Source organism: Telmatherina bonti (assembly GCF_933228915.1).
Source record: "Telmatherina bonti genome assembly, chromosome: 9".
Taxonomy (NCBI): Eukaryota; Metazoa; Chordata; class Actinopteri; order Atheriniformes; family Telmatherinidae; genus Telmatherina; species Telmatherina bonti.
The window spans coordinates 23,607,743-23,635,337 of NC_136627.1; the positions used below are offsets into that span (position 1 = coordinate 23,607,743).

General features: G+C 38.7%; 1 protein-coding gene across 1 annotated transcript in view; it reads right to left on the reverse strand.

Moving 5' to 3' along the window:
- The window catches only part of prkd2 (protein kinase D2), a 41,942-nt gene that overhangs the window by 13,469 nt on the left and 878 nt on the right, over positions 1-27,595 (reverse strand). The window contains exons 2-4 of the mRNA XM_079246789.1: positions 1,259-1,397; positions 747-878; positions 382-581 (exon numbers count right to left, since the gene is read on the reverse strand). Of these exons, the coding sequence (XP_079102915.1) occupies positions 382-581; positions 747-878; positions 1,259-1,397 (471 nt within the window). The remainder of the gene's footprint in view (positions 1-381; positions 582-746; positions 879-1,258; positions 1,398-27,595) is intronic.

The following is a 27,595-nucleotide window of genomic DNA, read 5'->3' on the forward strand; positions in this document are numbered from 1 at the left end:
CAGCAATAAACGCAATTAACTAATCTTTTTAAGATTTCAAGCAATGGTTATAAAACACCCACAGTGGAATGTAGTCCTACAGGCAGTTTTAAACGTTTTGAGATGATTATCAGAAAACCTCTGTAACTACTTATGTTCGCAAGCTGTTTGAGAAGTAAGAGCAAAGACGTTTGAGTTCCTTAAAAAAAGCAGAGCAAAATGACTTTTTTTTTCTTACGACTGTTAAAATGCATCCAAATCCTTTGAAAAATCTAAACTTCTGGCTAAAATGAGTTTTAAAATATTTTTACTCATTTCTCATCTATATTCAGTTGCATAAATGTTCTCCACCAGAAGGCACAATTTTGGACCACAGCAATATGTGAAAGAGTTTCGGAGTACCATTTGAGTTTGAGAGCGAATAAGACTGGTGTCTTCAGCGCAGGTGGAGGCCGTCCCGACACTGTACACTGACTCTGTGGTGGAGAGCCGCAGGGACTGGCTGCTGCTCAGAGAAGTTGTCGACAGACGTCGTTTGCGGGCTCCACTGCAGTTGTTTGGAATGCTGAATGCACAGCGCTTGTGGTAGTTTAGTCCACATCCTACAGGGGGCAGCATAGATCAAAGAGTCAGTGAGCAGGACATTAATCAAGCAGCCAGGTGGTGGGGGGGGGTGTCATAGGTGTGACAGTTCATTTCACAGAGAAATTCTCAGAATCATCAAAGCGTATATCCTAATTCACACTTCATCTCTGTCTCTTTCTCACCATCACACTTGAGTCCTTGTCTGACCAGTCCAAACAGCATCTCTCCACAGTGATCACAGAAGGCCGGGGCCCGGTACGAATGAACATTGAGTGCATGGGGCCGAATCTGGAAATCTTCAAATGTGGCTGCCGCTAAATGAGATAACAGGGACACAATGTGGTTACAGTGGGTGTCAAGATCCAATCATGCATGTAAAATATGGCAAAGCATAGAGTGATTGTATGGATAAGACGGGACAAGGATGTGAAAACAGACATGAGTTCTTTCTGATGGATGAATAGTGTGGTTTGAAACAATGAAAGGAGAGATTAGCCTTGTGGAAGAAAGAATAGTAAAATTAGCTGATGAGGACTGATCTGCAATAGGGAACAAAGACGGAAAAACAGAGGAAGGAAGGAGGAAGGAAGGAAGTAGGAAGGCCATTTAAATTTTGATATGTCCATTTTGCACTACAAAGGGACATTATAGCCATAAGAGATGAGATGAGAAAAGATGAGAAGATATTACTTACCAGAGAGCACCACCTCTACCAGATCTCCCTCCAGAATGTCACTTGCCGCTTTAACAAGTTGCAGAATGTTGTTAGTGGATGTGTCATGCTTGAACAGCAAAATCTTGTCATAAATTCCATAAAAGCCGCACTCTGGGAACTAAAACATTCAACAAAGGAAAAAGCATTTATTAGCATACTAGTAAAAATAACTAAGCAGCACACATTTTTTTTCAACTTCCTCATCATACTGCTACTGTACACAGCCATTTCTGTGTTAGCATATATTATCAAGAAAGTATAATTATAATATACAATGAGTCCCTTTAGAAGGGGCTTAGGCCTCAGAACCATAAATAAGTGAAACCCATTGCTGTTCATTGTTAACCCAAAGCTTCAACTACCACACTGTTGCTTTAACTTTTTACATCTCAGTTTCTTCCTTCAGTACTTTGAGTTTTCAGGGTTTTAGTTCCTTCAACCAAATGTTACCACCATTGGTTGCTATATTCATCACTACTGCCACTTTGTGAAGTTTAATGACCAGTGTCATCACCAGTTTTTGAGTCTGGATCTGGAAGCTCACCACTCCAATCTTGACCCTAAGACATCCAGCCCAAACTCGGAAAAGATTTTCCTCTGTACTTTTCCCACTACATTATGGCACTCTGTAAATGCCAGAAAAGAAAAAAAAAAGAATAAAGACCACCTGATGTGGCATATTGTCGATGGTTGAGGGGACAATCCCAGAGGAATTTGATGAAAGGTGATCTATTTTCTTTTTTTATGCCATACCTAACTGCATCTTACATCCCGTATGTGCTGCGCAGCCTGCACCAGGGGTCCTGCCTGGTTTAGTAGACCCCAGTTTGGTTCATGCTTCTGTGCAGTCATGATCAGTGGCTATTTTGACTTCTTTTTTAAAAAAGGATATTGGAAGTTGCCATGACTGGGAATTATATACATTCCTAGATCACTGAACACTCCTGCAACTTGTTAAAACTGCAAGCGACATTCAGGAGGGAGATTGGGAGGAGGTTATGTTCCCTGCAAAGTAATCTCTCCTTATCTCTTCTTTTCTCTTATGACTGTGGTTCTCAGTCAGAGCAACTTCCAGCAACCTCATAGAAACAAAGCCATACACCTTGTCCCATGCACACAAAGGTAACCACTGATACGTAAAATACACAGGCTGAATTCCACATATCAAGCAACTCGATCAATGTGGAAAGCAAGACAAAAGAGAAACTTTATCCTATCTTCCTATCAGTCATAGAGGAGTACACACACACACACACACACACACACGCATGCACACACACCCAGGTGCTTCCATTAAGCTCTTCCACAGATATGAGAGATGAGAGTGTCAGTCAGAAGTTAGCAGAGCGAGGGAGGCTGTCATAGGGAAACCCTGCTCTCCTGAATAGTTAATAGGGTCTGGATCACTTCAGTGGCCTAAACACACAGTACACCACAGGCACACACGCAGATATTTACATACGTTAATACCTTTTAATAGAAACTGCTACATCAGGAGCTAATGGGGATCTATATAAACAAAAAGAATTTTTCAGAAAGTCCTGAATCACATCTCTTTTAGTAAATACAAGAGAGACCAGAACAAGGAAAAGAAAAATACAGTTAGCTTTAGACTTGAGAGATTTCACCCAACACACACATGCTCACACAAGCAAGCAAAGTCCTCCTTACTGTGCTCTTTTTGTTTTTTGTTTTTACCCTTATGGAGTCAAGATTCACTATTTCACCTTGCGATAGAGACCAAAGGACGGGGCACCCTGCTCTCTGCCTCAGAATGATACAATAATATACACATACACTATCATTTAACAACAGACACACCTCCATTACAAAAAGCAAAACACACCCTGTCTTTTGCCGTGTCTCCCCCTCTCTCACCACATACACAATCTGTCTCTCCAACAGGCTCTCCACACCACCACATCTGAAAAAAAAAAAACAGGCCTGGCTTGTGTTGCTGCCAAGCCACACACTGACTCCACGCCCCAGCTGTGCTACTGCTGCTGACCATAGTCAACAGCAAGACACAAAAAAAGCAATACAGCACTTTTTATTCTTTTTTGCTTCAAAAACCTTCAGACATCCTTTAAGCTAACCTAAAAAGATGTAACCAAATAAGAGACACACGTGGTGCTTAATAGGACACACAGTTTATTGAAATGGGAAGGCTGTATCAAATCAGTAGAGTGCAACCATCCAAACGATGCTTATTTTGTTTCTTAGTTGGTTTTCTGAAAAAAGTTGTTTGTCCTATTTGCACAAAGCACTGATGAGAAGTGCTGTAATGTCACTGATCATAAAAATCCTGCTGTTTACTGAGGAAAACTTCAGGACCTGCTGTCACAAAGGCTGTTTTTTTTTTTTTTTAAGACAAGAAGGCGATAAATACACTGTAATACAACATACTGATTAGATTAGCTTCTTTAAACAATGGCTTTGTTCACCTCCAGTAGATTTAATGGTTTCTAGTTGTGTACATAGCTCTGGTTTCCCAGCATGTGAGATTTCTATTTCTAATATTTCATTGTAGACTCATACTCTAAAGAAATAAATGTTCCACCTGCGACAGAAGCTAGGAGATGTGAACTACTCTGTAGCGGTGGTTCGTCATGATTAGTCTACAAAACAAGATAAACCTGGAAACAAATATCTTAACACTAAAATGATACAAAGCAACAACGCATAGTGCAAAACTTGATTATTGTGTATCTTGCTGTCTTTTTACATCAGTCAGTGTTTTATAGAAGTTTTTGGGCTTATTTTTGTCACTTTTGCAGCACATCTTAACATTCATTGTTTTCTTTGAAACTTGAGTCATGGCTATTTTTTGTATAGTTTTCATCTACTTTTGTACAGTTTACATTTCCATTACATGTAATGGGGGGGGGGGGGGGGGTTTGCATCTTTTTGTGTCACTTTTCTGGACAGTTTTTTTTAGAAGCTCTTAAAATCACATATGTTTTTTGGGGGTTTTTGGTTTTTTTTTTTGTTTTGGTTTTTTTTTTGCATTTATTTTATTCGCCAAGGTGTTTTTATGGTATTTCGTTTGTTTGTTTAGTTTTTTAAAGTAATTTTTATCTATTGATTTTCTTGAGACTTAATTACATACTTCATCTATAAGAATGTAGCCCCCATGGGACCCTATGCGTAGCAGGACTTCCCAGCTGTTTTTTCATGGGGTATTTCACCTTACATTGTTTAGCTCTGAGGACTTCAGATCTATGTGAGTCAGAGGCAGAAGGGTGCTGCTAGCTGCTGAATGACAAGCTTTATCATGGCTCTATGAATGGAAATTTCAGCACAAAAGAGCTCCAACAAAATGGATTATATATTACAGGGGTCCTATTGTGGTATTTTGAGTTTTTCTGAGCTTTCTACAGTGTTACAGTGTTGAGCCCTCATCAGACATGTGAATGGCACTGTTTTTTATCACCTAAATGCATGTTTGAGTTTGAGTTTGAGTTTCAGCACTCGCTCCGTTCGGTGTCCATGGCGACGAAAAACGCGTCGTTTTAGAGAGTTTTTTCTACTTGGAAATCCTTGTGACGTCCCGGGGGATAAGGTTTGGTGATTGGTTACCTTCTACTGGTTAACAAGGGCATGTACAAATACATCAGGCGGGTGGAAAACATCAGATAAAGTTATTTCCAACGATGGCTGGTGAGTTTACCAAAGAGAGACATCCTGCTGCATTCATTGCTGTGGGTTGCTGTTTTCCACTTTGTTTTCAGGATCTGCTTCAGGTTCCAACATGTAGGGCTGTATGTTATGTGTTGACATTGTATTTTTTTATTTTTTTTATTGAGTTCATATTAGCCTAATCCTTCTGTTTACGAGATGTTACAATGACGGCGAAAGCAGGTGCGGTGCGCGCTCCTGATGTAGTGCAGTGGTGGGAGGCAGGGCTTAATGTGGAAGAGTCTCAATCCACTCGTTTTGCCCACAGGCTGATCTGACAGCCTACGGAGAGGGTCGGTCTGAAGTAAATAAAGTGATTTGTGACAAAAACTCGATCAATCCCAGCCCTTCTGGTCTCAGAAATAAAAATAAATTAGCCTGAAATGCACATAATAGTTCCACTTTAATGTGGACTGAATTGATTTTTGGCATCAATGCTCCGAAACTGTAATTTGTCAAATGACGCACCAAGCTCATAGTGAAACAGTGCGGTCAGACTGATGGCTTTCCTTTACATACATCAGTACTTGGGATTGCCACAATGAATATCAAATGCTGCCATTTGCAGTTAGAAACACCCACAGAAACAAGATCTGAGGAGACTTCCAGTTCTTCTCTTACGCTGTTTAAAACTACACAGTCTGCTGTTAATCCCACACTGTTACTGTCACTGCTAACTTAATTCTTACTGAGAAACTCCAGAAATAAGGCGAGTCATATTATCCTGAACTTACTTTCCAAAATATACACAATGCACCAACCACAAGTGCAGCTGCCACATCTGTGCAAACCATAAACCTTTACAGCTCTACTGAAGAGCATAACAGTGAGACTCTGTAAACTATCATTCCCTCTAAGAAAACCATGATTTGCTATTTTCCTACTCTAAGTTTCAGTTACAGTATAAGCATTCAATGGAACCATCACAAAACCAACTAATTACTTCTGTATAGCAGCAGGGTGAGGAACAGTCTTATTTGATTTAGAATTATGTAATCTGTGCTGTACTGTACATTTACCTGTGAGGGCAAAGGTCAGGGAGTATTGTTAACATGAGATTGTGTCTTCGTCTGTGTGTGTGTGTGTGTGTGTGTGTGTGTGTGTGTGTGTGTGCGTGTGTGTGTGTGCAGTCTGCAAACAAAAAGCTTGTTGTATTGTCATATATGCTTTAGTATGGAGTAGTGCAGCTTGCCTGGAGATGGGGTGGGACTGTGGCTGCTTTCTTTAGGTTGTCAAGGATCAGGTTGCCTGCTGTTGCCTGCACGATCCCTGCAGCTCTTCGGGCCAATGAGCCCATTAGAAATAAAATTATTTATGAACTAGTCTTTCTTTGTCCAGTGCACTGCTTTTGTTTCTCATCACTTTTATTTTCCCCTTTGATTGTAACACTTTAGAACTTTCCTTGCATTTTTTTTACTTTTCTTCTTTCAATAAAATATTTTCATTTTATTTAAGTTTCTTAAACAAAGTGCAGCCAAAAGGAAACAAGGATCATAATAAAGGGAAGTGAAGGTGCAAAGAAAAACCCTAGCTCTGTCACCTTTTCTAATCTTTGCCAGATCATTTTCCTTAATGAGATGCAGATTTTGATAGACTTTAAACAATCTTCATCTCCACTGCTCTGTTAAACTATTTAGGTCACTTTTAAAGTTTTTTTTATTAGTCTTATACTAGAATAAATTACTTTGAGATAAAATTTAATTTCAGATTAAATATAAAAAATAATTACAGTATTTTATATTTAAATCACTTAGATAATTAATTAAAGTGAATTTATCCAAATAAATTAAATTGTAAATTAATTACAAAGACATGTCAAAAGTTAAAAGTGCAGGCTTTCATTCTATTGAAAAAAATAAATACGAAATAAGTTCAAATTTGATCACTGCAAAACAATTAAAAATCTGTAAAGATTTATGTCAATGTTGCATAGTCATTGTTTTAATTACACAAACTTTGAGAAGTACAGGGAGTAATTGTATTAGTATTGCAAATGTAGCATAACGGTATCATTTTAGTTCCTCAGGCCCTCTATTGTTGTTTGTTTCATAATTTGCCCGTAGTTTTCAGTAAGTAACAGACCTTCCAGACCAGCAAGTTCAGCATCTGAACTATTCAACAATAAAGCCATGATCATATAAAAGCTGCAGAATGTGGGATCATTTTCCTTCTGAAATAAAAAAGGCTTTCCCAGAAAAATATGTCATATGTTGCTTTACCATAACAGTAAGCATGAATGTATAAATAAGAAAGATTATCATGTGAACACCGTAACAGGGTCCTTCTCCCCTTCAGTCAAGATTTGCTATAAAAATTTTCAGGACAATTTCCTATTTCATAGCAGGTAATCAATTTAGGATCAGTTCAATATAACTTAGTTCAGTTCAGATACACATCACTATTCTGCATCAAAAGAAATAGTAAACGTAAAAAAAATGCATCAAATTTAAAAACAATCCTGTGAGTTTTCCTACTTTGTATGGGTTTTTAACTTACGTTTGTGGAGGCAGTTCTCTGACAGTGTTTTGTAGATCACGTGGTGATTTCTATTCCACAGCTGGGCTCATTGTTGTTTTTTTTTACTACTTTTTGCTTTCCAGACATTTCTCTGGATTCTCAGAATCTTTCCCTCATATAATAACTCGTACTGGGTAAAATACACAATTTCTTTGCATTTTGCTTAAACCAAACTGCCTGGCCAGAAAAACAGTCGCCACCAAAATAAAAGGTCAAACATTCTAATATATTGTTGGTCTGCCTTGAGCTTTGATTACGGCACGCATTCACTAGGATATTGCTTCAGTTGTGCAATGTCATGAGCTTTGTTTCAAGCTAGTGTTGCAATGGTTTTTCAACAAGCTCTTGTATTGATGATGGGTAGGTCCGACCTCTGCAAAGCTTTCTCCAGCAGGTCTGGACTTTTTGGTGGTCAGTCTATGTGTGAACTGATATGTCATGCTCCCTGAACCACTCTTTCACAATTTGAGCCTGATGAATCCGTGCATTATCAATTTTAGAAATTTACCTGTGCCTTCAAGATAAAAAAAATCTATTAATGGAATAACCTGATCATATATTCAGGCAGTCATTGAACTTCATTCTTTAGCCACATAATGTTGCTGAACATAGACATGACCAACTGCAGCCACAGAAGATCACAGACTGTCCCTACAGACTTGTGCAGTATGCACTGACTAGGCACAACAGGTGCATCACCTCATCTGCTTTCCTTCTTGACCTGATGCACCCATCACTCTGGAACATGGTAAATCTGAACTCATCAGACCACATGAGCTTCTTTCATTCATCCAGTCTTTAATAGTTCTTGCAAATTGAAGAAATTTTTGCTTTGGTTAGGAGTTAGAGTTAAAAAACTTGTTGTCAGTTGAAAGATAATCACCTATGCAGTAATTATCCAGTAAGTTTTTTTTTTGCTTAGTTAAATACAGGTGGAAAATTGCAACACACAGTGTAGTTTGACTTATTAATGTCTTAAGTGACTGGAATCTTGTTTTTTTTTTTTTTTTGTCAAAAGTGAACATTAGTTGTCAATTCCCATCTGATTGAGGCCTAACCAGCATGGATAGCTGTCACTTTTCCTGTTGTGTGTCTGAAAGCTGCTGCTACTGTCAGTAAAACATAAAAGGGACAAAAGGAAACATTCTCCATTTAAATTGTGTCAATTTGAAGAAACAAATCCTCAATGAAAGATTGATCATCTCATTATAGCATTGTAATATAATGAAAAACATTTTTTGTGAGTGAAATCTGAGCCCACAATTATATTCAAACAGTTTTAATACAACGCTGACCAAAATTTCCTCTAATATGTTTTCATCCTGTAAGTTTGCTCAATTCTTTGTCGACCACCTCAGCAGTCATATGAGAAAGATCACATGCTTAGAGGTAGTGACTAAGATTTTTTGCCTGACAGCAACAGGCACAAACAAACTGGAACCCGTAGAATATGAAACCCAGAACTAACACCTCCTTCCTCTTCTACTTTACTTTGTGTTTCTGCCCCTGCATCATAGAACCATATGGTAAATTCACGTAACAAGGAAGTCTTTACACAAGCTAAAGAGTTTTATTTATTCAAAGACAGTCAAGAAAAACAGCAATGAATTTAAAAGCCATCGCCTTATTAAAGCATAAACATTCATGCCCAGTTGAGTTATTTCTATTTCACCCTATGGCCATGTCAAACAACAACACAGAGGTCTTCAAATATACACTCTCTTTATATACAGGACACCGCATGTATAAAGAACACAGAGACAAATAAGGACTGCTGAGAAACCTGGTTGCTTCTGCTTTTCATCTTTCTTATCACTTCCCCTCAAGCAGCGAAGCATGAGCCACCTTCAGCAAGCTGCACAGAGGCATTTACACTCTGGTACACACACCAACTTATTGATTCAACTTGTTTGCAAAAACCTCTTGCTATAAAATTAATAGGCATCTTACTGAAGTAACTTTGCATCAGTCATGCAATCAACACCAAGCCTTCTGTTTATATGCGGTCAAAATGTGATAGTAACTTTACCAAACTGTGAATATTTAGGGTGTAACTTATAACCTTGGCAATTTATTTAGGCCATTAGTGTTTTCTCTTGGTTTCCTTGACTTGATAATTATCACATTAGGAAAATTAAGAAAAAATGGCTATCCAGCCTGCACAGAGAAATCTACATTGTCAATGCTGAATTCTCTGCTTTGGTTATAGAGAGACCTTGATTTGTTACCTGTTGGTCGAGGACCAGGTTTGTGTTTACACAGCTCTCCACTTTAGATAAACAAAACAGTCATGTAGAATCAATATGGACTATCTTCAGTAATGACAGCACATGCATAATAACTGGGAATCAGCCTGGCTATAATACAAGACCCGCTGTATGTGACACTGAACACAGCAATGTAAACATTGTGACCTCTACATCCCTACATGGTCCTCCTCACTGATGGGTTTCTGCAGCAGGAGCTGGTTATCACAACAGGAACCTGATCCAGCCATTTTATAGTCAAGAGGAAACATACTGCATCCTTTCAAACAACAGACATTGTTTAAACATCCACGTCTTACTGCGTAAGAAATCATACACTAAAAACCAGCAAAAGTGTGTGCGTTACACACTCACATTCTAATGGTTGGGGATAAGTTCAGATACACCTGTTTTCAGTCTCGGAGAATCGTTACTTGAAATCACCTTTTTAATGAGTGAGGCAGGGGAGCTGGAAAGAGCCTCGCCTTTCTGAAAATGATGAGGTTTTTAATGAGGTATTGTCCTGGCAACCAGCATGTAAAGACGTCAATGTCCTGCCCTCATTAGCTCCTGACAACAACTTGGCGCAACTGGGGAATTTATCCTTTTGTGCTGACAGAGTTGGTGATGGAACAAATGTAATACTGGCACGTTGATCTATTTTTAACTCTTGTGAGGTCACACGCTTATGAAAACATGGAGCAGATTATGAATATGACAAGCATCCCTGTCTTTGCTGAGTCATCAGTTACATGTCTGCACTGCTAACCATGCGGACCTTAAGTAAGTAAAAGGCGAAAATGAGCTGTCTTAAAAAAAAAAAACCCACTCATATTACACATTAAATCACAAGAGTGAGTGATGGCTCTCTCCCAGGAGGACACGGAATAAAATAATAACCATGACGTAAGATAACCCCAGGGCTTGGCAGACAGAAGGAATGAAAACAAAATAAGATGAGTCAAGGAAAGGTGACTGAAAAGTTCATTCATGTATGACGCAAACAATGCCTCACTGACGTCGCAAACAAGATGTCTTTTTAGATCACCTGTAGTCTCAGATGAATGCTGAAATGAATGAACAAAAATTTATCGTATTTCAATGTTGACTCCCCTCATGCAAAATGTAGAAACACAACAGCTTGAATGTGAGCTGACATTATGTCAGAGAGCATGATCTTTGCATGGTGTCATTAAAAACCACATGCAAAAAACACATTTCTTCCTGCATTTGGTACTTTTCCTGTTGAACCAGTACCCAGTGAAGAAAGTAGACATGCTCGTGGGAGTTATAATCTTGCTTTTTTGTTGTAGATTCTCAGTCATCTAGATCATGATAATGTGTCTGAATAGAAAGCGCTTCTCTTTCTTGGTTCTTAAAGATGTTTTATTGTTCAAATAATGTTAGATAAAAAATAGCTGCCATAGACAGATGTTATTTCATTTACTGAATTGAGCAGAAAAAAATCATTCTTAAATATGCAGGATAATGTTTTGGGTTTTTTTTCCTCTTTCTAAGGAGTGCTATGAGGTTGGCAGACACTGAAGTTATGTGCATTTCTGGAGCAATTGCTTCTCATCAGCATCATGAGGCTGAGAAATCAAACTATACAACTTTTTCTCTGGCCGGAGAGCACTCACAGGGCTGGTAGGATGCAAAACAGATGCCAATTTAGCCGTCGATAGGGGGCACGTCACAGAGGAAATCTGCACAAGTTCCGTTGTGCACCTTTATAGTTTAGTTGCCATCTGCGTACGGTAGGGCTGGCAAAATGTGCTCTTGCTTTTGAGCACATTTGCTGTTTAGAAGCTAGTTAATGCATAATTACTGCACAAATTCAACATGAATCTCTAGAAATCAGGAAACAAATTGTAACAATACTGCAAGCAGAGGTGCATGTCAGGTCTGGAAGAGGTGAGTGTCAAGCCTTCGCAAACCTACGTGGAGCATATGGCGATGATGGCGTAACTGACCTTATGCAGACACCACACAAGTATTAGTCCAGTTTTAGGAGATACTGACTTAATTGCTGCAGTGACTGTTTACACATGTTTATTGGATTTGTTGGATTGTGCTGTAAATCTGTTTAAGTCATTTTGCTCCTGACTGGTCAAACACCATTTAATGCTGTATAATTGCTAGTGATTGCCAACTGGTGAAACAGGGATTTGCAGCATGAAATTTTGTTTGGCCGACTGGCGCAACATGTGAAATAGCAGTAACATTCGAAGTAGCACAACCTCAGACTACAAGGCAATCTGCGATTTTTCCAAAAGCACTACCTGTTGCCTCACATGTCACTCTGGTGGTATGTCATGTTTTCCTCTGGCTCCAGTTGTGTGTGTGTTCATTTATGCTTGCTGTGCCGAGTAAAGACTTGACTGCATGCAAACCCAGGGAATATTGTGATTACGAGAACTGAGGAGCTCATGTAAGAGAAAATGTAATTTTTTTAATGCAAGACTTTATTGATGGTAATGGTTACAACTAAGTTTGGTTTAGGCAATCCGTTAAAATTATGAATGTTAGAGTTAGGGTCTGGGAAAGGTTTGGGGTTAGGGTTAGCATTTTGAGCAAAACAGGAGGGGTGGGGCATCATTGAGAGCAGAGACATAATGAGATTTGCATCCCATAGCAGCATGTTTCTACATTCCATACACACCCTCACCTCCATGTAAACTATAAGAAACATCTTGCAAATTGTCAATGACATGCGAACAATAAGAACTTCAAACACAAATGCATGTAATTCTAAATCATATTCACAATTCTGTGTATGTGCATGTACTGAATCCATATGACCTTTTATATTAATTATTCCTGTCAAAATTAAATTGATGTATCCATTAACAGAATGGATGCAAATACTAAACTACAAAAGTCCCAAAGAGTACTGTACAGTCATGCATGCAGTGGAAGAAGTTTAGTCTTAAGAACAGGGACAAAGCATCTCATTCTGCTCTCAGCATCTAGGTGGACAGAGAGGTAATATGAGAGCCAAAACCAGTCATGGGAGAGGGGCCACTTTTGCTCTGAACCAGCCTTTGTTGTTAGCAGCTACCCTCTACATCAACCTTACTATCCCCCTCCATCCTTGGCTTGGTTCTGAGTAGGTTAGCAGATAGGAATATACTGGACTTAATCCACTTTGTGTGCACTGAACAAATGACTGTTTCATGACAAGGACAGACAACAAACTAAACTTTATGCAATGAGATCACAACCTGAGTATGAAGGAAAAGAAGATGAATAAAATTTAAAATGATAAATCTTTTATTTTTCACTTAAAATTATCCAGTCATTGTAACATCAAAATATAGTTGTGAAATGCATTCTTGTCACCGATTTAAGGATATGTGAAATGTATTTCTCAAAATAAAGAAAATCGTCTATACAGCATTTCTAGATGCACTGCCTGGCCAAAAAGAAGCTGGATTTAACCTGACAAATAAGTACAAGCCTCTTATTGGATAATTACTGCATGGGTCATTATTTTTTTTAGCTGGCAACAAGTTATTCAAGTGATGCAGTGAGAAACTTCTAATTTCCTAAACAGCCTTCTTGAAGGACACATCATCTGATAGACTTCAGTTCGTTCATGTAAATGACAAGTCCTCCTCCCAAACTACAGTAAGTCATGGAGTTCCTCAAGGTTCTGTACTTGGACCAGTACTCTTCACGCTATATATGCTCCCTTTAGGCAAAATTATTAGACAGCATGGAATAAACTTTCATTGTTATGCAGATGATACTCAACTATACTTATCCTTTAAACCAGATGAAACAAATCAGCCCAGTAGGCTACAAAATTGTCTCATAGACATAAAGACTTGGATGTCTAGAAATTTTCTCCTCTTAAACTCAGATAAGACTGAAGTAATTCTCGTTGGATCTGAAAAACTCAGAGCTAAATTTTCCGGTTTTGTAATGAACCTGGATGGCATTACTTTAGCTTCCAGTGCTACAGTGAGAAACCTTGGAGTAATATTTGACCCTGACCTGTCCTTTGGTCCACATATTAAGCAGGTTACTAAAACAGCCTTCTTTCATTTACGTAATATAGCCAAAATTAGGGACATTCTGTCTCAGAGTGATGCAGAAAAACTGGTTCACGCTTTTGTTACTTCGAGACTAGATTACTGTAACTCTCTATTACTGGGCTGTCCTAAATATGCCCTGAAAAGCCTTCAGCTGATCCAGAATTCTGCAGCCAGAGTCCTGACCAGAACCAGCAGGAGAGATCATATTTCTCCAGTTTTAGCCTCTCTTCATTGGCTGCCTGTTGAATCTAGAATAGAATTTAAAATCCTTCTCATTACATATAAAGCCCTCCACAGCCAGGCACCACTATATATCAAAGACCTCATAGTTCCTTATATACCAAGCAGAGTACTTCGTTCGCAGACTGCAGGCTTACTTGTGGTTCCTAGAGTCTCAAAGAGCCGAGCAGGAGGCAGAGCCTTTGGTTATCAGGCCCCTCTCTTATGGAATAAGCTCCCAGTTAGTGTTAGGGAAGCAGACACCCTCCCCACCTTTAAGACTAGGCTGAAGACTTATCTTTTTGATAAGTCCTATAGCTAGGGATGGTTAGCATCCCTTAGTTATGCTGCTGTAGGTTTAGACTGCTGAGGGACATTTCCTGATACACTGAGCTTCTTTCTTTTTCTCTTTATCTCTTTCTTTTACCCCCCCCCCATAACAGTGTTGCATCATTAACATGTATGTCTCCTGTCTCAGCAGGTCTCCCTGGCCGGGAGTAGCAGTTCCTGTTGTCTGTTGTCTTTCTGTCCTCTTCCCCCCACACAGCAGAGGCAGATGGCTGCCTGTCCTGAGCCGGGTTCTGCCGGAGGTTTCCTTCCTGTTAAAAGGGAGTTTTTTCCTTCCCACTGTTGCCAGTGTGCTTGCTCAGGATGGGAGATTGAGTTGGACTCAACTCAATCTGTTGGTTTCCTTATATAGGCTATTATGAATTGGCCTTCATTATGTTTTCCCCTCTGTCTGTAAAGCGTCTTGAGATGGCATTGCCGTGATTTGACGCTATATAAATAAAGTTGAATTGAATTGAATCATGTGGTCATGGAAAAGATTTCTGTTTAAGAAGAGTCAAATCACTGGCATGCATCAAGCAGAGAAAACATCTAAGGAGATTGCAGAAACAACTATTACTGGGTTAAGAACTGTCCAACACATTAAGAACTGGAAGGATAGCAGGTAACCTTTGTCTTCCAGAAAGAAATGCGATCAGAAAAACATCTTGAACAATGGTGATCAGCATTTACTTAAATGTTTGGTGAAATCAGAGCACCAGTAGCACTAAGGGCTGTCTTTAACTCTTTCTCCGCCATTGACGAGATATTCCGTCATTCACGTTACAACGCTTCCCCGCCGATGACGAGATCTTCCGGCAATCCGTGTTTTCGCGCTTAAAATGTGGGCGGGGCTGCGGCTGATTTAGTAAATAAACACAAATAACTGGTATCATATAGCAACACAGTAAACAACTCTATCACACTTATAACTAACAATGCCGGCTCCGCAGAAAACGTACTCCGCTACAGAGGTCCTCAAAATGATTATGGACTCCGACAACTCTGTCTTTGATTTGTCAGAGGAGACTGACAGTGACAGGGAAGATGAGGATGAGAGAGAGATCGGATGCCGTGATGAGGGAGAAATTGGACGCCGAAACGAGAAAGAAGTCGGGGGAGGTGAGAAACGAGACGACAGGGGACACGGACATGGAAGAGACGACGATCACAGCCAGACCGAAGTAACTTTTAGGGGGCGTGACAGGAAAAGACGAGCCGTCAGGTGTGGGACAAGACGAGGCGCACCGACTCGTCGTCGTGATGACAGTGGTTGGTCAGGTGATGACACGGAGTGGAGGGACTCAAGGCAGAGATCTCGATCTGGGCTCCCAAATGCCAGAGGCTCAAGAAGTAAGACATCGTTTTATTTAGCATTTGAATAAATAAATGTTTTCTGTAATTTCCGCTGATTTCCCCCTTGATTTGAATTATGTGGTTTAAACAGTGATGCGGCTAATTTGTGTATTTTTATGGAATTAGGGAGTCATTTTGTGCTTCATGCACACACCTTCATCATGAAAATCATATGATATGATCAAAACAGCCTTCAAGAGGCAATCGATGTGGCTGTTGGTAAAGGAAAAAGAGCTGCTGCGCTCAGTGCGGCTTTTATTCTCTGCGCTTAGTTGCGCTCTCTGGTCCTGATAGATAGATAGATAGATAGATAGACAGATAGACAGATAGATAGATAGATGTGCTAATAAATATATTCATATATTCCCTCATACACAGCCAAAAAAATAAACAAAATGTACACACACACACATCATATATATATATATATATATATATATATATATATATATATATATATATATATATATACACACACACACATACATATACACACGTATAGAATATGTATAGATAAATAGAATTTCCTTCTATTATTTATAGATCGAAATCAGCAAAGAGGACGAGGACGTGTTCAAATACAAAGAGATGCTGCCACCGGTGAAGATGGGGGGGCCCGTGAACACCATCCACCTGAAGTTCCTCAACCTTGTAGAGAGTGGCTGGAAAGGGACTGGAAGCCAGTAAACATTCCTTTTACTGAGGTTCCAGGGCCAATCAATGCAGCTGCAGCTCTTCATTCAGAGCAGCCAGTCGATTTTGTTGAGTTGTTCATTTCTGATGAACTTCTTCAGACTATTGTAAACCAGACTAATTTGTATGCAAATCAGTGCATTGAAGCTCAGAGCAATGCTTCATCACATGCTCGCATCCATGCATGGAAACCAGTAACAGTTTCAGAAATGAAAACCTTTCTGGGTCTTTTTTTTCTCACTGGTATAATTCGCAAACCCGAACTGGAAATGTACTGGTCAACAGATGAAATGTTGGCTACTCCCTTCTTTAACAAAGTTATGTCCCGAAACAGATTTGAAATCATTTGGAGATTTCTCCACTTTAGTGATAATGAAACAAGACCAGCCAATTGCAATGATAATCTGTACAAAGTCCGCTCTGTCCTTGATTATCTTGTGACAAAATTTCAGGAAATGTATCAACCCAACACAAACATTTGCATTGATGAGGGAATGCTTCTCTGGCATGGGCGCCTGGCTTTTAGGGTGTACAACCCCCAAAAACCAGTAAAATATGGGATCAAATCCTACATTCTATGTGATTCGGAGACCGGGTACTGCTTCAACCTAAAACCCTACTGCGGAGAAAGTGCCCCACTTGGAGACACAGTTGTCTCTCTACTTGACTGCTTAGCAGGTCATGGCTACAAGTTGTACATGGAAAACTACTATAACTCTGTTGCCCTATGTGAGCGTCTGCTCGACTGAAAAACCCATGTCTGTGGCACACTGAGAAAGAACAGGGGGGAACCATCAGTGATCCGAGATGCTGGAAATGCAGATCTTAGGAGAGAAGGAGAGCCACTTGTGCGTCACAAAAAAAATGTCATGGTCTTAGCTTGGCGAGACAAGCAGATAGTAAAAATGGTTACAATATTCCATCCAAATGAGATGAAAACAATTCAGGTTTGGCAAAGAGGACATAAAGACAGGGTTTCCAAACAAAAGCCAACTTGCATTGTGGAATACAACAATGCCATGAATGGAGTAGATAAATTAGATCAAAATATTGTCTACTACCCCTTTGTCAGAAAGTCCCACAAGTGGACAAAGAAATTTATCACATATTTATTTGAAATCAGTTTATTCAACGCTTTCATCATCTACAAAGCAAAAACCCCATCTGGCAAATGCAGCACGCTTTTGGCATTCATTCAGAGTGTTGTGAAGTCATGGACCAGTCAGGTCCCCGTGAGACAGGCTGAAGGTCCCGAAACCCATGCTGAGGAGGGACGAGACAACCCCACTGCTCAGAAAACCCCTAGAGCTCCTTACATGACCGACCCCAAGAAAAGATTAGATGTCATATTTGCTGCACATCCACTTGTCCCCATCCTGCCAACAGCCAAAAAAGATCACCCAACCAGAAGGTGCAGGGTTTGCACACGTAAGGGGTTGCGTAAGGAAACATCTTATTACTGCAAAGGCTGTGGTGTCCCCTTACACTTTGGACAGTGTTACACTGTGTACCATTCAAAAGCAAATTATAACGCGTAAAAAAAGACAAAAAACTGTTAATCCCAATCACAACAAAATCAATCAATCAACTAATCAATCCTAATTAGGATGGAAATAGGTTTTATGACTGTCCAGTTATTTGTTAGTGATAATTCTGGACAATTTAGTTACAAATGCAATTTATTCTGCAAATTTTTCCAGGTTTTTGTTCAATTTTTGCAGTGCTTGCTTGAAGAAAGAGAATACGATGGATTTATTTATTCATTTATCTATTTGTTATTTAAGAGAAATTGATGGAAATATCTAAAGTCTGTGATATAATCTGCCACGAAAGGAAATTTTTTTTCTAGTGTTGGTGAGCCCTAACATTCTAAAAAAATGTTAGGATATTTTCAAATATATTATTATTATTATTATTATTATTATTATATTATTATATTTGGTTAACTGTGATGCTTTTTTAGTATTTGTAAATAAAAATGTAAATAGCCAATCAGTTTTGTACTGACAATAAATGTTTATCAAAAAAAGTCGTTTTCTGAGATTGTTTTTCAAAATGTTTTTTTTTTTACAAAAATGACCAATATTCAACAGTTGATAACTCAAGAATGAATAAAGATAGAAAAATAGTTTCTTCTTTATTTGAAAGGTCAGATTGTCTTCTTTCTTTTGATAAATGCAGTGTTAACATACTTCAAACACAACATTTCAGGCGGCCTTCAAAGATCGCTGGATATTATCAAAATGCCTGGCGCTGGCTAGCAACTAATTCACAGTTGTCTGGCGGGGAAAGAGTTTTAATACTGAAAGTAAGAGAACTTCCAAATGAGCAATACAAAGGGAATTCAAGGGATTGAGACTGAACAGCTGTGTAGCCTTAAGAAAACCACTACTCAGTGAGGCTTCACTTTGTTACAGAGCATAAAGATTGAACTCAATGGGTGAAGGTCATGTGGTCTGATGAGTCCAGATTTACCCTGTTCCAGAGTGATGGGTGCATCACGGCAAGAAGAGAGGCAGATTAAGTAATGCACCCACTATGCCTAGTACATACTGTACAAGTCTGTATGGGAAGTCTATGATCTGGGGTTACTGATACCGGTCAGGTCGGCAACATTATGTGTCCAAAGAATGAGTTCTGCTGATTTTTGGAATACACTAAATAACCAAGTTATTCCATCAATGGATGTTTTTTCTTTCCTATGCATGGGCATATTCCAACATTACAATGCAAGGACTGATCAGGCTCAAATTGTGAAAGAGTGGTTCAAGGACCATGACATATCATTTTTACACAAAGACTGGCCACCACAGAGTCCAGACTTTAACCCCACTGAGAATCTTTGGTATCCGCCAGAGAAAGCATTGTGGAGAAGTCTGATTCTCCCTTCATTATTTACAAGATCTTAATGAAAAATTACTGCAGCACTTGATGGAAAAAAAAGTTTTTGACAAGTGATATAGATAAAAACTGAGAACTTATATAATCAAATATCTTTTGAAGGCATGCTGTAATATCTTCTTTTACTATTTAGAAGGCTTATACCACATTTATTATTATATTTCAAATGTGACATCAGGTAGTCTCTTTTCTCCTACCATTACTATATTTGATAATTTACTATCATTAATGAACCTTCAGTGAAAGAGTCATGAAGTTAAAATGTACCTGTGTGACGATTGCAAGAGTGTTTGCACATTTTCAGTGTTCCTAAGAGTGCCATGAGCTCACACACACACACACACACACACACACAAAACTGCCTGCCGGTGGCCACAATAAGCCACATTACTGCATTCTGAGTCATCCTCTCCACTTTTATTTCAGCCCCTCTCTACTTTCCACATGCTTTCTTTGCTTGTTTTCTTCTCCTTGTGTGTTGCACAGCTTTGGTTTAGAAGAGAAAAGAAAAAGGGCCAGAGGAGAAACAGAGTAGGAGAAAAGAAAAAGTGCTACCAGCTATATATTAAACTCAGGTCATTTGACAAATGCATGATTATATTTAGAGAGGTGAGTTTCTGTAGCCTAAAGTAGCATCAGAATTATTTCTGATGATTTTGTTTTCATAATAATAAAAACAAAACAGTTTTTAAATATTTTAGTTAATAAAATCTGAAAGATTGTCCAGTTTTCTGTATATTTCCACATGCCCCAAAACCCAACTCAGCACAGTCACCCATGATACTTCTGCCTAGAGTCAGTAGCAGTCCTTAGTTTAAACTGTGTAAAGTTCAGAGCCACATATATTTCAACAAAGTTCGCACATAGGCAAGATACTCTAGCACACAAACCAGTTTCTACCATTTAACCAGGAAGAACTGCAACAAGCAAAAACATGTTTCACCAAATAAGGGTTAATGATTTTCCAATGAACAAATTCTTTTGGCCAAATATTTGTAGTAAGAGCCTGAATATTGCAGGCATATCAGTTTGGTCATTTCCCTAAATATTTCTAATCTTAACCAAAACTGAAGATCATCATAGCAAGCCTTATTTAGACCATAAAAACTATTTGTAAAGGCAATCAATTAAAAAACGGAACAAAGCCGGCTAAAAAGGAAGTATACCTCATCAGCTGTTATATGTCCTGCCACCAGAGTAGGGATGTGTGTGTGTGTGTATGGTTTGTCCACTTGTTCACTCAGTCACTTTACATTTCAATAGATACATGTTGCAAAATGTACAAACCAAATGTGAGGCGATAGAAAGTGTCAACTCGTGCAATACATGAGAATGTAAAGATAGGATGGGAGTGCTAAGCTTTAAAATGTTCTTTCCAACCTTTGTTGTCTGGTTGGATTTTGTCTAGTTTCACAAACAAACTCATAAATCTAGTCAGGAATAGACTAGATGAAAGGAAGAAGAAGATTAGACTTACCAGAATCAACTGAAATACACAATTTAATGCAATACCGGCTTATCAAAAAGCAGATATTTTATCCAGATTAACTAATTCTAATATTTTCGAATCAATTTATCAGTGTTTATTGAAATGAGTTATATGCAATTGACTTCATGAGCACATGACCTATGTGTAAAACAGTGAATCTTTTAAAGTAATAATTCAAGTATTTGGTGGAGACTAAAAGATTCCCTACAGCTCATGTTAAGAACTCCAGACCTGTGGACTACACACTGTTGCACATTTGGTTCTTTCACTGACCAGTCTTCAGTAGGCTTATTGATGTCATGTGTTTATCTACTGAGGTAAGACTGTGGTTTTCCCATTTCCCTTCAAAACTGTACCCTGCATGAAGGCACACACACCTTATGTGTCTATGCTACACTAACACCCTCTGCACTTATGCCCCTTACCGACCAAACCCATCCTGTCAACTCTCACACTGACCCTATTGTCTGCAATAGTTTCCCAAGAGTAATATCTCTCTCCCACACAAACACGTACACACACATTTCAAACACATACTAGAACAGCAAAAAGTTTCAAGCCCTCTGGGTCCCCCCGTGATTTCTATGAGATCATGTAAGATCTGTTAGTGCACTTACGAGTGTCTCTCAAGAGAGTAAAGGAGAGTAAAGATAAAATTTGACCTCAGTTAGCAATATAGTCAAAGAACCAAAAGCAAGACACAAATTACTGACAAGTCTTTCACTTTTGGGGCATTTCAAGGGTATTTATTAACTCAACATTCTTCACATATTTATTTTATCTAGCCTTGATCTTGGGTGCATTCCTTTCTGTAAAAAAAAACAAAAAAAAAAAAAAACAGGAGAAAAACCAAAAACCTTGTGTTTTCTCTGACATGAGAAGAATTTTTGCTCCATCCTGATCACACAAACATTCCACATTGTTAAATGCCACCAAATGCAGCTGAGCTCTGCTCTGCGGTTTCCAATTGGATTATGGCACAAACCCGTTTTCAGTATTACTAATAACTGGATTAGTATCATAAGGTCCCCTTTGCTCAGAACAAGACAAAGAATGCAGGGGTCTGAGAAGCCCTTGGATAAGCCCTTAGAACACAAGAAGTGAGGCAAATGTATAGGTTAAAGGAAAACCCATACTGCATAACCCGTCCTTACGCACATGATACCTCCTAGATGTTTTAGAATCATGATCTCAGCAGCTTCTAAATGCTTACAAAAAATAATCATCTATCATAATCACTTTGTATCCATCATGTTGCTGCAGTTTGGGAACCACTGTGTCCTTTGATTATTTAAATGTCCTGCCATGCAGGCCAAACTTCCCCTTGAGCGCTCTGCCAACAGCTAGGAAACACCAAGCATGGTTAGCAATGCAAAGCTGTCCCGCTACCATGCAAATCAAAAGAGAGAACCAGCACACACACACACACACACACGCGCACACACACACACACACACACACACACAAACACAGTAAAGGACTGGTATTACTAAGCATACATGCTGCTGTTGGTTTAGCCATTTAAGAATAAATATAATTTCCTTTTCAACAGTATGATTTTTATAGATTAAGTAATTATAGTTACTGAGAGGTACCGCAACATTCGCTAAAGCTGCATTATTTGGTAATCACATACAAATAACACTCTTTCTCATGCATGCTGCCTGGTTAAATACTGACCAAAAAGTTTATTTGCCCATAATACACACACATATACATACACACATATATACATACACACATATATATATATATATATATATATATATATATATATATATATATATATATATATATATATATATATATATATATATATATATATATATATATATCCTTCAAAAACTTAGACAAAACCTTAACAGCAGATCTGAATTCTGAGAGAAAGTGTGAGATGGTTTCTTGTTCATTATCATCATGTTGTGTCTTATTTTAGATCCCACCCCTCCCATTTAAAGTATTCATCATTTTATTTCATTTCATGTTATTAGTCTGATTAAATTAAGCTAAAGATGTACATGATCGTGTGCTGTTTTCACACAAAGAGAAGAACCTTGTGTGTCACTCTGGGCCCTTTATCTGGAAAATCAGGGTCACTTGTTCCGTTACTGAGCATGTGTGAAGAATACATGTACAAGTAAGAGAGGTAAACAGGAGGTGCTGTGTATGATCCCATTCCCAGGGCCAAACATCTTCTCCAGGGAAAGAGATAAAGAAACAGCAACTTCCAAAACGGAGGTGAAAACAATGGTCAGGGCAGGGGCTCTCACTCCCAGCTGCGTGTGTGTATATTTATGTATTTGAAGTTAAGAGAGCACATGTGTGCAATGACCATCCACATAAAAGAACCATCTGCCCTTGTCTCCCTGTTTCAGAGGTTCATGTCACAGCATAATCAAATTGTGTTTTTCTTTTTTTTTTTTTAAAGGCGCAAACCTTAAACCTTTAAAGCTCAGCCTAAGAACAACTGGTGTGATAAGTCAAATTTTTTTCAAACTCAAGTCTTAATTTGGCCCTTTAACAAAGTTTTTAAAGATTGTTTCGCGTAACTATTTATGTTTTGGTATTTTTATCATTTATTACCACGCAATAGATCAAAATGATTGTAGTCTTCTGCTTTTTGGTGTCCACCAGGGGGCAGAAGACCAGATTATTATGGTGTACACAAAGGTTTTGAGTAAAGTTTCTACCATAAAGTGTTTCAAAATGTCTTAAACTGTATGTATTAAACATGATATGTTTAGCTTCATTGGGCTAACTGTCTTTCAGTGTTTTGCATAATATATCATTTTAATTTTTTTCAACACCAATTGATCCGTCACAATCCCGGCTGCATTAGTGTGTTGCACAACTCACTATATATGAACCTCACCATTCCCACCAGGTTGCTGTCAGTTCAGTAGTAAACCTCATCATTATCTGTTGGCAATGAAGAGGTTAATTTGCAAACATGTTAAACAATCTGGCAAGGTGAAAGACAGTGATGGCGCTCAGCAAGTTCTCACATGTGTTCATACTCATATATGCACATAACACACCCTGTGACACACGCAAATAACTGGGCATTTCCTTGATGACGAAAACAACACGCTGCTGGCGCAGAGAGACTTTGCTAGCTTGCCACACCTTTTTGCAAACTAAAGGCAGAGAATATTATCTAAATCTACACTGATGATCTTTTGCAGTAGAGGACTCCTGACTGATGGAAACATTTGATAACTCAGTGTGTCTAGAAATAACACAACTGCTACATCTCATCTCTTAGGCCTGATTTCTTCACTTGTTTGAAGTCTTTGCAAGAGGGCAAACAGCCTGAAGGAGGGATGATCTGATAAGACGTGGTAGTTGCAGTGGGTAAAACGATCAGTGAATAAACATGGGGTCTGGTGCATTTTACAAAGGAAAGGAAAAGCAAAGAGAAAAATGGATGGAGTGAAAAAATTTAAGGGAAAAAGAAGTGACTCAGTGAGGCCTGTTCTACGAAAGGAGTAAATGCACCAGAGCTGAAACATGGCAGAATAGAGACGGACGTCTGGTTTCCTGGACCCACTCTTCATTCTTCCTGGATCCAGAGTGGGAGGGGGTGGGGCAAACTTCAAAAGATGTGGGAAGATTTTTTTGACTTAAGTCCCATTTAAACTGTCGCAAAATTCAGATTGGTAAACTGTAATTTATGGTCATCATTTAGAGGGAGCAATGCTAAAACTAGACGCAATGTCGAGGAGAGTGTGATTGCCCACTGAGAAGTGAACGGAAAAATTTGTCAATGGAACACAAGGAGGGATCCTGTGAATAAACAAAGCCGATGACTCACCCTTTCTGGGATGGGAGAGATGATCGTGGGTAGGGGTGTGGGTACTGAACTACCTTCAGTAAACCTCCAAACAAACTAATGCAGGCATTCACGCGTGCACACACAGTCCAACTCATGTGCCACATTCAGTTGGCCAAGCCAGGACAAGCTACCTATTGTCCAACTCTCCCACCTAAAGCTGCAGCTCCAAGCAGGGCAGGAGTGTTGTATTTAGGGGATTTTGGGGATTGTTAAGCATATCCGTGTGTGTGTGTGTGTGTGTGTGTGTGTGTGTGTATTTGTGTGTGTTACTGGAGTAACACGATTTGAAAAAGATCGGGCTATGCATGTTTTCGTTTGAAAAAATGAAGTGGGGTTTTTTTTTTTCCATTTTTTCCTCTCTTTGCTTCAATTTCAAGAAAATAAACAGTGAAAGCTATGAAGTATGAATAACAATGCACGCCTCCACCTATTCCCTCTGGACCACACTCAACAAAAACACCTCTTAGCTGTATAGTTCAAGTGTTTTTAAAAAAGGGACTTTCACAAGATTTTTTTGTCCAAGTTTGAACCAAACTTGTATTAAACTAATGAATTCATGAGAAATGTGTCCACTACACTGCTTGTGCAGATAGAAGCAGAGGATGGAGTCCTCTATGAAAAAAAAGGGAAGCTGATGTAGCCTAAAATGCAACATGTATATTTTGTGGGATGTGTGGAAACTTGAGCACCAAGAGGGACAAAGGGAAAGCAGAGAAACCCAACACAGATCATTTTAAAGCAGCCTGTGGTGTAATTATCCTACAGTCCACCGACCAATCACCGCTTATCTGGGGAGATACAAACAAGGTTAACACAAACTTCCAACTTTCAGGTTGAAAAAGGGCTTTGATCAACCTATGTCCATTCAAATATCAACACCCTTTATAATTTTAAATTTTAAAAGAGTTTTAACCCCGTTGGCACATCTTTGCTGAGATTTCAGTTGACATGAATGAAATAAGCAATTAACACAACTGAACATTTTCTCTTGACTTCTGACTGTGCCAAAAACCCAGAAACATAGGTTCAGACATCAGAAATAAGAGATTCCTTCTCGGGAATGGACTCTGTCAACCTTGTCTTCTCTCTGATCAAACTGAACCAAGACTGAACCGAACTGAAAGTAGCAGATGTAGAGCTGACCTGCATGTTGGTGGATGGAAGCATACTGAGAGAAACAAAACTGTTGAGTTATAACTTAGCTGTTTAAAGCAGGAAGGGATTCAGTTCATGGAAAAATGTTAAAAATTTAAATATTAAAATATTGTCAAAAACGGGAAAGTTATCTTACATCATGCAATCTGAAAGAATGTTGTATTTACTGTCTTTGCACAGATTTCCACTAAAGTGACTAAGTCCACTAAGTTTGTTAAAGATATGAAATAATTAAATTCAAACTGTGCAACTCTTCTTCAAAGGTTAATATTTTGGATCCCCGCTCCACACACACACACACTTCTGCTTCAGCTGTTTTCTCCTGTCTTCTGTGATCCTTTGTCAGTTTTTTTTCTTACTTTGAAGCTGCATGTTGGGTTACCCATGAGTGTGTGTGTGTGTGTGTGTGTGTGTGTGTGTGTGTGTGTGTGTGTGTATGGAAGTGTGGTCCCCCCTCAACCACTTTTCCTTATAATTAATCATAAGCCAACACACCTGGTCTCCATGTGCATTATAATATTCAAACCCAAACTGTCAACCTGTTGTTTGCCATCGTTCTGATGTTACCGAAATGCTGCAGGTTTGCTGAGATTTGTTCATGTTCTTGTTTTTACTTTGTCTTTTGCATGTTGCTTTTTTTTCTGCTAACAAACATTAAGTTTCCCGCTACTTCTGTATTCAAGCTTCCACCTTTATAATGATGCTTTTGCTTGCAAATGTTAGCTACAGTTCTCTTAAAAAGACAGGATTGCCCTGAATGTACATTGCTTCCTGTTACAGAGAGGATGTCACTATTTCTCCTCCTCCAAACATCTTTGTTTTAATGCACGTGTGTTTTGAAGTTTTCAGTTGAATAAAAGTTGATAAACACTTGTGGAGAAGAGGGTGTGTGTTGGGGGATTATGCGTTTTTTTATATGCAATGCAAAGTTTGAGTTATCTTTACCTTTATCTTTCCCTTTCCTTTCTTTCTTGTTTTTGTTTTTAAATTTGAATTATGTTTGTTATTTTTTAACTTGTCTCTGTAAAGCACTTTGGTGCAATACAAATAAACTTTTCCTGCTTTGCTATACTTGCTAGGCAAGATACCAGAATAAATTTAAGGCCAGCATTGACTAATTAGGAAAAGAAATCAATGAAGCGCTCAGCATTGAGACTAAAATTGGCCTTTTTGTGATCTGATGGCATGAAATGCAAAACTTCTAACGTTGCACTGGGGAGAAGTGAAAGGGTCTTATGACAATCAAAAGATCACAAAAATGGTAGGGGATTTCATCCTGCAACAGAAGCAAATCAAACCTCACTTATCTTCATTTGTTCATTTAACATTCAGAAACTGATTTTGCACCTGAAGAGCGTTTTGTAGAAGAAAACCAAGAAAAAAACAAAAAACAAAAAAAACAAAAAAAACAATGCCTCTAAATAATCCATACTTCTAAGCCAAAATGAAAAAAAAAACTAATCTATTCAAAGTGGCACATGTATTTGCTATGTACAATAAACTGGTGTTTCCTGTACAACACATCTGTGGCCCCAAGGGTAAACATCTGGATGAAACGTACTCTGAGCCTGTCAAACATCCCTCTGCTTCTCTGCTGTGCTAGATGTGGCTAAAGAAAGCCTAACTAAAAAGTGTCTTCTTCCAACAATGTAAGGAAAAATGCTAATTGTCAAAATTACAACAGAATGCTGCACGATTCCCCAGAGTGAAAGAAGGACACGAGAAAGAAGAGAAAACGACAACCCAAACTTTTCATTTCACACATAGTTGGAAAAACAACACAGGAAAAACAAACAAAATGAAAATTTGGCTTGATGATCGATGCACATCGGTCATTTTCTGCCCATTTTTTTTTTGCCA